The sequence below is a fragment of the Mesoplodon densirostris genome, chromosome 4 (genome assembly GCF_025265405.1).
Source record: "Mesoplodon densirostris isolate mMesDen1 chromosome 4, mMesDen1 primary haplotype, whole genome shotgun sequence".
Taxonomy (NCBI): Eukaryota; Metazoa; Chordata; class Mammalia; order Artiodactyla; family Ziphiidae; genus Mesoplodon; species Mesoplodon densirostris.
In genome coordinates this window covers 36770515-36784161 of record NC_082664.1, presented here as the reverse complement: position 1 = coordinate 36784161, position 13647 = coordinate 36770515, and the positions used below count along the sequence as shown (strand labels likewise).

Below are 13647 nucleotides of genomic sequence, written 5' to 3'. Positions count from 1 at the left end.
AATATCTTGAAAAAGAAAAAGTTGAGGGACTCACAGTTCCCAATTTAAAAGCTTCTTACAAAGCTACAGTAATAGAAACAGTGTGATATTAGCATAAGGGTAGACATACAGATAAATGGTATAGAATTGAGTCTAGAAATCAGCTCATGTGTCTGTGAGTATTTGATTTTTCAGAAGAGTGCCAAGGCCATTCAATGGGGAAAGAACAGCCTCTTTAGTAAATGGTGCTGGAACAACTAGATACCCACATGTAAAAGAATGAAGCTAGACTCTTACTTTCACACCATGTACAAACATTAAGTCAAAATGAATAAAAGACCTAAATATAAGAGTTAAAATTTTGAAATTCTTACAAGAAAACATAGGGGAAGTTCTTCATGACCTTGGATTTGGCAATGGTTTCTTAAATATGATACCAAAAGCACAAACTACCAAAGAAAAAACAGACAAATTGAACTTCCTCAAAATTAAAAACTGTTGTGCATTAAAAGACATCTAGAGAGCACAAAGACAACCTACAGAATGGGAGAAGATATTTGTAAATCATATGTCTGGGTCTAGTATCCAGAATATATAAAGACGTCTTACAACTCAACAACCTAATTAAAAAGTGTGCAAAGAACTTAAATAGACATTTCTCCAAAGAAAATATACAAATGGCCAACAAGCATATTAAAGAATGCTCAGTGTCATTTATCATTAGGGAAATATAATCAAAACCACAATGAGATAATACTTCACACCCTACTGTTACAACTAAATTTAAAAAGACAGACAATAATGTCTGTAGATGTGGGGAAATGGAATCCTTGTACATTGTTGGTGGAATGTAAAATAGTGCAGCTTCTTTGGAAAACAATTGGCAAAAAGTTAAACATGGAATTTCCGTATGATCCAGCAATTCCATTTCTGGGTAAATACCTCAAAGAGTTGAAAACAGGTACTCAAACAAATATTTGTACGTGCATGCTTACTTAGCCTGTTCACAATAACTGAATGGTGGAAACAGCTCAGACGGCCAACAAAGGGTGAGTAGATGAACAAAAGTAGTACATACATACAATGGAATATTATTCAACAATAAAGAGGAATGATTTTTCTCTGTACATGGATGAACCTTGAAAACATTATGCTCAGTGAAAGAATCCAGACACAAAATGTCCTATATGTATGCTTCCATTTGTATGAAATATCCAGAATTATTAAATCCATAGAGACCAAAAACAGACTGGTGGTTGCCAGGGACTGGGGGAAGGGAAGGGAGGATTAGGGACTTGCTGCTTAACGGGTACCAGGTCTTCTCTTGGGATGATGAAAATGTTTTGGAAATAGACCTGGAGGTGCACAATATTGTGAATGAACTAAATGTCACAGAATTGTGCACTTTAAAATGGTTAATTTTGTGTTATGTGATTTTCATCTGAATAACAAAAAATATAGAGATTTATCTTAAAAAAATGAAACCAAGAATTATTGAGTCAGTCTAATTTTTCTTATATCAGGTATTAATTGAACTATCTGATATATTTTCAAAATAAAAGGAATTAAGTGCTTATTTTTTGGTATATTTTAAAATTACAGCATAATGACATTTTCCACTAAAACTTTAACTTTCACACTGTGATCATAGAAAGGGACATTTTTTGAAAAATATGTATGTTCCTAAGAACCAGCTCTTAATTTTGTAATATTAATCATTGGAACAAAGAGCATAGTAATTCCTTTTGTTGGCATATACTGTGGGGGAGAAAGAACAACAGAAAAATATGATGACCCAACTGATTGATTTTGGTGTGATTTACACATGAAAAAAGTATGTTCACTAGCTTCTTAAAATCTACCATGTTCTTATTTATAATTCAAAAACAAGATTTGTTACATTGGTGAAATATATTTTATTTTATATTTTAAATATACTTAAATATTTTAAATATATTTTATTAAAAATAATAAATATATTAGGCAGATAAAGTTTCAGAATATTTGTTAAGAAACTATTGAATTTCTTTAGATTTCTTGCTCTGTTTTAAACTTAAACTTTGGATGGGATATGAACGTTAGAAAGTGCCTCCTTTAGCAAAATTCATTTTCACTAGCTGACTAATAAGCCTTTATAGGAGCAAAGGTTTATTCTATTCTAATTAAGCCTCCAAAACTTTCAGGCTCTTGAAGTTTTTAACTAAGCTCTCATATTTGCCAAATTGGGCAAGAAACTTTATGAGAACAAATTTTATGATATAATATATTATAATTTCAATATTAGTTCAACGCAACTGGAAACCAACTTTTCTTATAGTGTGGCAACATTTTATTTTTTTCCTTTTGGCCCTAATTAGGAAATGGTGTAATGAGCATTTGTGTTAAAATTATGAAGAGCAGAAAATTTGTCTCAAATCAACACGTTGAGATCAGTGTCTGTTAAATATGGAGAGAAAATTATATATTGATCAAAATTACCTCATTGTGAAAAAAAAAGTGGGGGATACCTTTTTGGAGTTAATAATAAAACTGCAAACTTGATTTCAACTTCAGATCCTTTAAATGCATCATTATATACATTTTTCATTTATATTAGAGGCAGATTCAGATTTAGGGAGCTTATAATTTTGAGCTGTAAGAAGAGGGAATTTAAAATATGAATAAAATATTAAGTAATGGATTTTTGAAAGGAACAAGGCAAGTGTTATATTCTTTTTGCTCCTTATGAAGATTGAAAATGGCTAAGAGATACATAATAAAACTGTTAAATTGAAATAGGAAATAATCACTTAATATTTATGCTAACAAATACAAAACTTTTATATGAGTAAAATTTTATTTCATCTTTAATTTTGGCATGGATATTTTATCAAGGTATAGACTTAGATTCTAGATTTTCCCCCAGCATTTTAACTATATTGTTCCATTGTCTTCTGTATTCCAGAGTTTATGTTGGATGCTCAGCTGCAAGTTTTATTGTTTTTCCTTTGAAGGTGATGTGTCCTTTTTTTCCCATTGCTGTTTTTAAGATTTTCTTCTTATCTTTGATTTTCAGCAGTTTGCTGAGGGTGGTTTTCTTTCACATTTTCCAGTACAGGGTTGGCTATATTCCCAGAGTCAATGAGTAATGTATTATATCAGTTTTGGAATATTCTCAGCTGTTTTTTTCTGAAAATATTGCTTCTTCCCCATTCTCTCTCTTCTCAACTACAATGACATTAGCTGTTTGATTCCAACATGTCTCTTATGCTCTGTTCTTTTTTTTTTTTTTTTTCCTCTTTTTGCTTCAGTTTGGATGCTTTCTGCTGATCTCTTCAAGTTCACTAATCCTGTGTTCTGCTGTGTTGAGTTGGCTAAAAATCCACCCACAGATTTCTTAATTTCAGATACTGTATTTCTCAGTTCTAAAATTACTATTAGATTCTTTTTCACAGATTTTAATTCTCTATTGAAATGTGAGAATTTTCATCTACTGTGAACATTTTTTGTATATCTTCTTTAACTTATGATTTCCTTAAAGTCCTTGTCTTCTAATTCTGTATTATCTGTGGGTTGGCATATACATTATTTTTTCAACTGTTTATTCGTCACATTTTGTCCCCCTCCTGTACTTTGTAATTATTATTGTATACCAAATACTGTCCATCATAGGATAGAAATTGATGTAAATGTTATTTTCTTTCAATATTATATTAGAAAGAAATGATTAAGTGTTAACTGTCTCAACTCAGCCACAAATTGAGCTGGGTGGTTTGAGTGACAGCTTTAGATATACTCAGTGTGCCTCTGGTTTTAAATGTCTTAAGGGCCAGACCTATTGTGTTGCAGTTATTCCTCTGTGCTGTGGCTTTGTACTAATGTACTATGAAATCGTTGGAGATTTTACTCTACCATTTGGCTTCTGCCCCCTTTTACTCATCTCCCCTCTCAAGGTGGGATGCTTTTGATTGAGAGCAAATATCTTGAGGGGAGACCTATTGAAATTGTGCACTGAAAGTGGTAGGCTCCATCTGTTGTAGTGTGACTTTAACTCCTAATGACTTCTGCACTGCAGAAAACATTATTTGCCCTGTGTCCCATTCTCTTCTCCTTCCCCCAGAACTTCTTGTGCAGTGCTAGGTCTCAGCAAATCTCCCAGAAGAAAACTGTGTCTTGTGGGTCCCATGGGATTCCAGTCTGTCATTTCCCGCCCAAGAGTTATCACAAACTATGCTGGTTTCTCTTTCCCTGGTAGTGTCCTTCTGTCCGGTTCTTTCGTCTAGATGGTAAATCCTCCCAGTAATGAAACAATCAGGAGGCTCAGCTTACCCAAGAAGAGATAGCACTTTTCTCCTAATTTATCCTTTTTGTATCCAAAGTTCTCCATTGTCTTTAAAAATATGATTTTGGGGGATAGTTTATCTTTTTTTTTTTTTCCTAGTTGTTGTGGAAGCAGTGACTTGCCACTATGGACTGGTAAATTAGTCTTGTAAAAGTAAAATAAAATTTAGACCCATATGTTTATTCTTTTATATATTGTATTTATATAAAGTCTGTATGCTTAGATTACTGATGTTATTGAATGTTAATATTTGCTGTTCAATCTACCAGGCCCAGAAATTGATCATTCTTGATGTTTAGAAAAACCCTATCCAGAGAACCAATTTTAATTTCAAAATTCCTTTTGGACAGTAATAATTTAAATGAAATGTAAACAAAAATTAATTTTCTTTTTCTTTCCCCTTTTCCTGTTTAGTGAGTGATAGTTGCTTCAGGAATCTTGCAGAAGATCGCAGTGGGATAAATCTCAAAGATCTTGTACAAGATCCTTCTTTGTAAGTATTTGGTTTTCAGTATTAAGTGTAAATTAAAACTTTATGATTTGTGTGACTTTTTCCAGAAGAGTTGTAACAGAACTGATTTAAGGTTGAGTAATTTCTTGTTTTCTAACAATTTGTGTTACATATAGTGAAGCACATAGAACAGTTTCAACAGAAGTGAAGTTATGGAACACTTTCTGTTTAGAAATTGAAGAGATTTTAGAAGAAGAGATAAAGTTGTGATTAATGATTGACTTTCAAAGAGTATCTACTAATGGTTGATGATATCTTACCAATGTGGCAGTAGATAGTAGGCAGGGAAGATGATTAGTAGTTGTTTTGCTTGGGAAAGCAAGATTGAATTTGTTTACATCAATTTTAAGCTTTTTTGAATAATTAATAATAATCATTTGTAAGTATAATTACGAATGTAAAATGGTTATTTGTAATAACAATATACTTGACTGTATTGAATATATTTCTGATGTTTTACATTAGAACACTATGTATAGCACAAGATTTTTGAAGAGTTTTGTAGGTTTCAATTTTTAATATTCTTGCTCATGAGTCAGTTCCATTCTTTATCAGAACATATTTCATATCAGAATATAATGTCACTTTCTATTTCTATTTCATGAATCAATTTTTTTCAGTTTTATATTAACTGCAAATCATGCATACTATCTTCCGTAGGAAAATATCCTTCCAGTAAGATCACCTTTTATTAAAAAAATATTCAATACTAGTTAAGCCCTGGGCAGCAGGGAAAGAAAATTGAGTGTTGGCAGATGCTTTCTTTAATGATACTTAATGCATTCAGTAAAATATATTATGACAAAAAATTACTCTTCCACATCAGATGTAATCTATACTCATCCAAATTTTACTAGTAATTCATTTAAAATTGGGTGAGGAATAAAACACAGGAGTGTGTTGAACCTGAAGGTTATTGATTTCCTAATGATTTTCCAAGTCATTAAAAAAATATAGTTACAAGACAGAATGGTGAAAATGATTGAATATTGAAGTTATTGTAATGAACTCATTATTGTAATGAGTTTCGAAATGAGTTTCCAATCCCAATTCTCTAATTTTTTTTAATGTCTCTTTTCCTCATTCAAAAGGATTGTCAATATTCTTTCTCCATGATTTTTATTGAAATGAAGATTGATAAGTTGTCCTTTCAGTTCTATAAATATTTAATGAAGAATAGAATTGTTCTATGTGGATATAAATATTCCTAGTAAATGAATATTTAATAACATGTGCATGAGGATATGGGAAGAAACTTCACAATATCATTGAAAGATGTCACCCATTTGAATGGATAAAATAAGTTATTCCATTGTATTATTTGTAAGGTACATTTTTGGTACGGTGGGATTATATATCTTTTTAATGCAGTCTTTTTGGAAAAAAATCAGCTTATATGGACTTCAATAATATAAAAGCTGTGGAGAATATACTTGAAAATTGGATTATAATAATGAGTTGTAGTGTTTTGAAACACTTTGATACTTCTTCCTAGAATGTAGAATAATATTCATAATGGCACCTATCACTAAAATAGGAATTTAATCTTAGAGAAAATTTCTAAGAGAAATTTATCTCAGATCACTACTGCATTGAGTGGACAAAATAATTCTAAGTCTCTGTTTTAAAGTAGCCAGATATCTTAATTTAACATCATTCTCTTAACTTGGCATTAGTCTCTTGGCATTAGTCTTGAATGTAAGAATTCAGTGAGCAAGAATTTGTCTTTGCTCTTGACACTTGGATTTGGAAAGAACTTTTTTCTTAATAAGAATTGTCAAAATGTACTATTAATGACTGTCATTCATTTTTTAAAGATAAATTTCTTACTTGCTAAAATTCTGTAGGGAAAGAAATGCCTGGTGTGGAAAACTAATGTGTTTTTTTCAGTTGTTATCATGGGAAATATTTTGTTCTGAGTTACTATTCTATAGCAACATTAACTTAGTACATACCTTAAGCCAGCTACCTCTTTTCTGGCGCAGACTCCCAGACTCTTGATGTAATTCTTTACTGTTTGTTCATCAGTTCATGTACACTACTTTTTGGTTCTATATGAATTGTTTATGTTGTAACATTAAGTAGAAAATATTTTGGAAATAACTTTTCTGCAAAAATCCCCTCAAAAAATAACTGGCATTTGATGAGTACTCCTGACTAGTGTAAGGGTTGCTAAAATTGTACAATATGTTAGTTTAATAAATGTTCCAAATAAAAAATATTATTAGAATAAGATATGTGTATTGAATGAATGCTCTATGTTAATATGCCTGGCAGATTTGTATTATGCTTCACCTACATGAGCTCCTGATGCTGAAAGGAGTTGATGTGTGAAGAAAAATTAAGTACTGTGTTTCAATCACTAATGCTGTTAGAAAGGAAGACAGAATAAAGAGAGAAGGAAAAAGTAGGTTGAGAAGAACCCAGGCTAATCTGATCAATATTGACACTCAGAATGGTGTGTAGAGTGTCTTAATCAGATAAATGAGCAGGTATGGAATATCTGTGGACAAAGTATAGTAATAAAACCGAGTTGTATGTGTGTATATGTATGAATGAATGAAGTTTGAGAGGTTAACTGCCTCAGAGGAGAGCAAAAGGGCAGAACCAAAAGTGACTAATTTATACTCTTATATCTATAGCAAGCTAATGGAATAATGTGATAGATCCTCTGTAGTTTATCTAAACTGTGTATAGTACACAACCCAAGATTTTTAGTAAAACCATTGTAGTAAAAGTAATTATTGGGCTTGAGTGAACTGAGTGAGCTGTATTGTGTGAACATGATGAAGGAGGGATGCCATGGGAGGAGAAAAAGAAATAAAGTTGTGAATCCCTAAGCAAGACTTTCTCATCTTGTTACTAACTTTTGATTTGTTGTAATAATGAGAGCAGAATCTGACTTGTGGTGAGGGGAATACATGACAAGCTCTCTTCTTTGGGTAGTTACTCTAAGAATATTTGTTTCTGTCGTAGTGTTGTAGGTGTTACATACAAGACCAAGTATAGGAACTTGACTTTCACTTTTTGCTAATAATGTGCCTAAAGGTTTGTTTGAATTAGTAATTTGCATGCGTGTTAAATTTTGAAATAAACAACTAACAGTTTTAATTACTTATCTTCTATTTATGATTATAAACATTTTAAGAATGATTTCCTCTGCTGTATGTATAATTTGTCAATTTGAGTTGTTTTATGAGACTTCTTGTATTAGTTGTGGTCTTCAATGGCACATTGAAAAGTGTCAAATTTAACTTGATGTTATATTAGAAATGTATCTAATGTGATACATAATTTTCATACATACAAGAAACTCTTAACATGATATAATTAATTTTTGTTCTCTTTAAATGGAGGGTTATGTGCTATTTAAATCATAAAAATTTTTACTTTTTCTTGTTATCTATGCTGGAGAGATGACTATTATATGAAAAAGAGATACTGTATATAGCATACTTTAAGTTATATCAGTTGTGTTCTCTATAGTGATAATTCTCAAAAATGCTTTCAAATTTCCATTGTCTATTTGCTGAAGATGAAAGATAAAACATATTACCATATTTATGCTTTAGATTTGTTATTGCTTATTTATAAACTATTTAGCAGAGATAATTATTTGAACTCAGATTCATTTATAGAAATTATTAAAAGCTGTTTAAGAATCAAAAGAGGAAATGTAACATAAGAATGAAAAGGACTAATTGAATACCTGTTTGTGCTACTCATTGTGTTGATGTTGATTGTGTGTGTGTGTGTGTATGGGGGGGTATAGATGGATATGTCTTGTTTGTTTAATTTGCAAAAGCTCTTAAAAATTGGTGCATCGTAGATATGTGATATGTAAATCAGAGGAAGAATTGTTTAATTCATAGAAGAAATGTCCATCTCTGAATACTAGAAATATAATTCATAATGTAGGATATTAGTAATTTTCTTTATAGGGCAAATAGGGAAGGTTTATATTCCTTGAAAATTTTGCAAAACATGACAATTATGTCAGTCTTCGTTGTTTTTCTTTCTGTTACTCAGAATGTATTTTCAATTGCTTCAGTAATGTTAAGATTTTGAAAAAGATTTTACCACATTACGACCTCTTGTGACTTTTAAGAAAGGATGATTCAATAAAATAGAAGAAATCTTAATTATAAATTCTGGATAAATTGTATTATGGATGAGGAAATACTTCTTGTCAATATTCTTGGTGTTTTTTTTTTCATTGTGGTAAAATAAGCGTAACATAAAATTTACCGTTTTAACCAATTTTACCATTTATAAGTGTACAGTTCAGTAATGTTAAGTATATACACACTGTCACAGCCTATCCCTAGAGTTTTTCATCTTGGAGAACTGTAACTTTATACCGATCAAACAATAACTCCCTATTTTCCCCTCCCCCCAGCCTCTGGCAACTACCGTTCTTTCTGTTTCAGTAGCTTTGGAATACTCTAGGAATCTCATAAGTGGAATCATGCAATATTTGTCTTTTTGTGATTGGTTTATTTCAGTTAGCACAATTGCTTCAAGGGAGTTCTAGCATGTGTCAGAATTTCTTTCCTTATTAAGGCTGAATAATGTTCCATTTTATATATATATATATATGTATATATATATATCACAGTTTGTTTACTTATTCATCCATTGATGGGCACTGAGTTGCGTCTACCTTTTGGCTGTTGTGAATAATGCCGCTCTAAACATGGATGTGCAAATATCTCTTTGAGACCCTGGTTTCAATTCTTTTGGATATATACCCAGAAGCGGAATTGCTGTATCATATGGTAATTCTGTTTTTAAGTTTTTGAAGAACTTCCATAGTGTTTTCCATAGTGATTGCACCATTTTATATTCCTGCCAACAGTGCATAAGTGTTCCAATTTCTCCACTTCCTCACCAACACTCATTTTCTGTTGGTTTTTGTTTTTTAATATAGTAGCCATCCTAATAGGTGTGAGGTGATATGTTCTTGGTATTTTTAATTGAACTTCACTTCTTTTATCTTTAATAATTTTGAGGCAGCTCATCTAGAGAGTAAAGAAAAATAAAAGGTACTCTCTCTGATTATTATGATACTTCGGTACCTTGTGAAGTAAACTGTGTTACTCAGTAAAATAGAAATTCTTTTCACTATCATTACAAAGATTATAAAGTACAAATACATCCAGGATAATTTCATAACAATATCATTTTAATCAATTAATCTTCCTTGTTATGTATTGTATTACTCGTCTTGTATTAATACTGCTCTTTGTTATACCTAATCTGTAAAGGATTGCTTTTGGGTAAAAAAATTTTCTTTTTTAGTTAGAAGGTGCCTGATTGGAAATGCAGCATACTAATTAAATAATAACAAAAACCTGCTAGTTGAAATGTATTTTGATAGTATAGATCATTAGTGTTTGATAATGGCATTTAATGTTTAAGAACAAAGATAAAATTGGACAAAATAGTTGTATCTGATTGTAAATTTCTTAGACATGAACATTTTATTTACCTTTATGTGCTTCTTTACAAATTTTACCACCTTTGGTGGAAGCTGTTCTTTTCATCGTCCTGAAACACAGCCTCATTCCCCTGAGTATGTATACTTGTCTTCACACTACAATCTGATTGAATGATATTTTGGTCCCTTGGATCATGACATTAAATATGAAGGAAAGGCAGGATTGCTGTCTGGAAAGCAATCATATCTAAATATAGCCTGTACTTATCTGCTGGTGTTAAGACAGGTTGCTGTGGTGAACTGAATTTCTTAAAAATGCCAGTCATCAGAAAATAAACTGGTTTTTGAAGTGGTTATTTTCCATAGAGCTGTACATTCTCATCTCATACTGCAGGTAGATGATTTTTGTTAATTTTTTTACAGCTTATTGATTAAATTTCAATTTTAATGTTTGTTATGGCTTGCTTATTAAATTTCAATTTTAGAGTATCTTTGAGACCTTTAATATATTTAAAAATATATTTCTCTTTAGCTTTTTTAAAAAAATTATTTTATTTTTGGCTGCATTGGATCTTTGTTGCTGCATGCGGGTGTTCTCTAGTTGTGGCAAGCGAGAGCTACTCTTCATTGTGGTGCATGGGCTTCTCACTGCGGTGGCTTCTCTTGTTGTGGAGCACTGGCTCTAGGCACACAGGCTGCAGTAGTTGTGGCGCATGGACTTATTAGTTGTAGCGTACGGGCTTAGTTGTTCTGTGGCATGTGGGATCTTCCCGGACCAGGGCTTGAACCCATGTCCCCTGCATTGGCAGGCAGATGATTAACCACTGCACCACCAGGGAAGTCCCAAGAGACTTTTAATTATTAAACAAAATATAAGAGTTTTTATATTGTTATCCTTTGTTTCTCTTAAGATAAATTTCATTTGATGTGGAAATGATTTTTCCAAGGACAGCATTTTAAACATTATTGATCATTCATTTTGCTCTGCTGCCAATAGTTCTGCTAAATCTAAGACAGATACCAAAGCTGACTTCTCTGTAGTAACATCTCTAACTGTAAGTTTTTATCATTTTTAATCAGCTTCCTTTTTGGATTATATGGTTAGTAGACTGTAAAGTATATATTTGGACAGTACAGCTTAATCTAGGCTGTTGCTAAGGTATTATGGTACTGTGCTCTATGTCAGAACTGCAAATCAAGGGCTTTGGATTATACTTTACTTTTAGAAGACTTTCTCTCATTTCCATCATTCCGTACATTCCTGAGAATGTATGATGCAGTTTTTATGGGTTCATTTGTTTAAAAATTTATTTAATCAAAACACGAGTAGATATTCATCTTACATCCTTCAGCAATTAGGTTTAATTGACATTGTTCTTGTAATTAAGGAACAGATGAGTGAAGATGGATAATATCTGAGTTGTCTGCCTGAGGCATATAGATGACCAATCCAGTATTAGAATTTTTTAATGAAATAAATAATATATTGTTTTAATTAGTTGATTCTTTCATTTTCAGGGTGCAGACACCTAAGTCAAACTAGCTTAAAAAGCTAGTTTGTGATTTGATTGGCATATGTAACTAAAGAGTACTTCTCAAGGAATCAAGAAAGAGTTTCAGAAACCAGATCAAGGGTGGGAGGCTCAAAGAAGAGAATTAGAGAGTTTGTGCAACTGGGTTTGTTTCTCTCACTTTCCGTCGTCATCTCTTTTGGTTCTTCTTGGCTTTATTCTCACTTAACGGCAGTCAGGCTTTCTCCATAAAACGGGCAAAATGGCTGATACCTTACTCTAATTCCCTTCCTTCTAGCTTCATGATCTCTCTTCACTTCATCTCTAAAACATAAAATCTCATGGAATAATTCTGATTTTGTTAATCTGGTTGTGTGTCCAAACCTCAGCCAATCACTGTGGCCAGGGGTATAGGCTATCTTGACTTACCAGTCATGGGACAGATGCCTGTGGTCAGAATGGTGGAATACCCTAATTAAATGAGAGAGAAGATAGTCCCAGAAAAAGTGATAAAACTAAGAGATGTCTAGTGTATTCAGTCTCAGCTGTTAATTTAAGGACAAATGTATACATTGTCAAGAATTATTATTATTTTAAAACAGAACATTTTGCTTGCCTTTGCATATCATCTCAATTAGATAGGTATTGGTAGTAATAGCTATAATAATTTTAAAGGACTGCATAGTTCAATTAATTGATAATAGTTGTTCCCTATTTCCTGATATTATTGACTGTTTATGTAGTACACACACAAATGTGAAATGACTCAGATGAACTTATTACTTTAATTACAACTGGCTAGACAGCAGGTGGAATAATAACAGATTATTTCTGTCTTTCCATACTTCTTTCTTTTTATTTTATTTATTTAATTAATTTATTTATTTTTTACACCTTTATTGGAGTATAATTGCTTTACAATGGTGTGTTAGCTTCTGCTTTATAACAAAGTGAATCAGTTATACATATACATATGTTCCCATATCTCTTCCCTCTTGCATGTCTCTCCCTCCCACCCTCCCTATCCCACCCCTTCAGGCGGTCACAAAGCACCTAGCTGATCTCCCTGTGCTGTGCAGCTGCTTCCCACTAGCTATCTACCTTACGTTTGGTAGTGTATATATGTCCATGCCTCTCTCACTTTGTCACAGCTTACCCTTCCCCCTCCCCATATCCTCAAGTCCATTATCTAGTAGGTCTGTGTCTTTATTCCTGTCTTACCCCTAGGTTCTTCATGACATTTTTTTTCTTAAATTCCATATATATGTGTTACCATACGGTATCTGTCTTTCTCTTTCTGAGTTACTTCACTCTGTATGACAGACTCTAGGTCTATCCACATCACTACAAATAACTCAATTTCGTTTCTTTTTATGGCTAAGTCATATTCCGTTGTACATATGTGCCACATCTTCTTTATCCATTCATCCGATGATGGACACTTAGGTTGTTTCCTTCTCTGGGCTATTGTAAATAGAGCTGCAATGAACATTGTGGTACATGACTCTTTTTTTTTTTTTTTTTTTTTCTTTTTGCGGTATGCGGGCCTCTCACTGTTGTGGCCTCTCCCGTTGCGGAGCACAGGCTCCGGATGCGCAGGCCCAGCGGCCATGGCTCACGGGCCCAGCCGCTCCGCGGCATATGGGATCCTCCCAGACCGGGGCACGAACCCGTATCCCCTGCATCGGCAGGCGGACTCTTAACCACTGCGCCACCAGGGAGGCCCCATGACTCTTTTTGAATTACGGTTTTCTCAGGGTATATGCCGAGTAGTGGGATTGCTAGGTCATATGGTAGTTCTATTTGTAGTTTTTTAAGGAACCTCCATACTGTTCTCCATAGCAGCTGTACCAATTCACATTCCCACCAGCAGTGCAAGAGTGTT

At 32.8% G+C, this 13647-nt stretch overlaps 1 protein-coding gene across 3 annotated transcripts in view; it reads left to right on the top strand.

Annotated features, from left to right (window-relative positions):
- GPHN (gephyrin) overlaps positions 1–13647 on the top strand; it is a 609285-nt gene that overhangs the window by 111933 nt on the left and 483705 nt on the right. For all 3 annotated transcript variants that reach the window (XM_060095976.1, XM_060095978.1, XM_060095977.1), the window contains exon 2: positions 4715–4793. In XM_060095976.1, coding sequence (XP_059951959.1) covers positions 4715–4793 — 79 coding nt within the window. The remainder of the gene's footprint in view (positions 1–4714; positions 4794–13647) is intronic.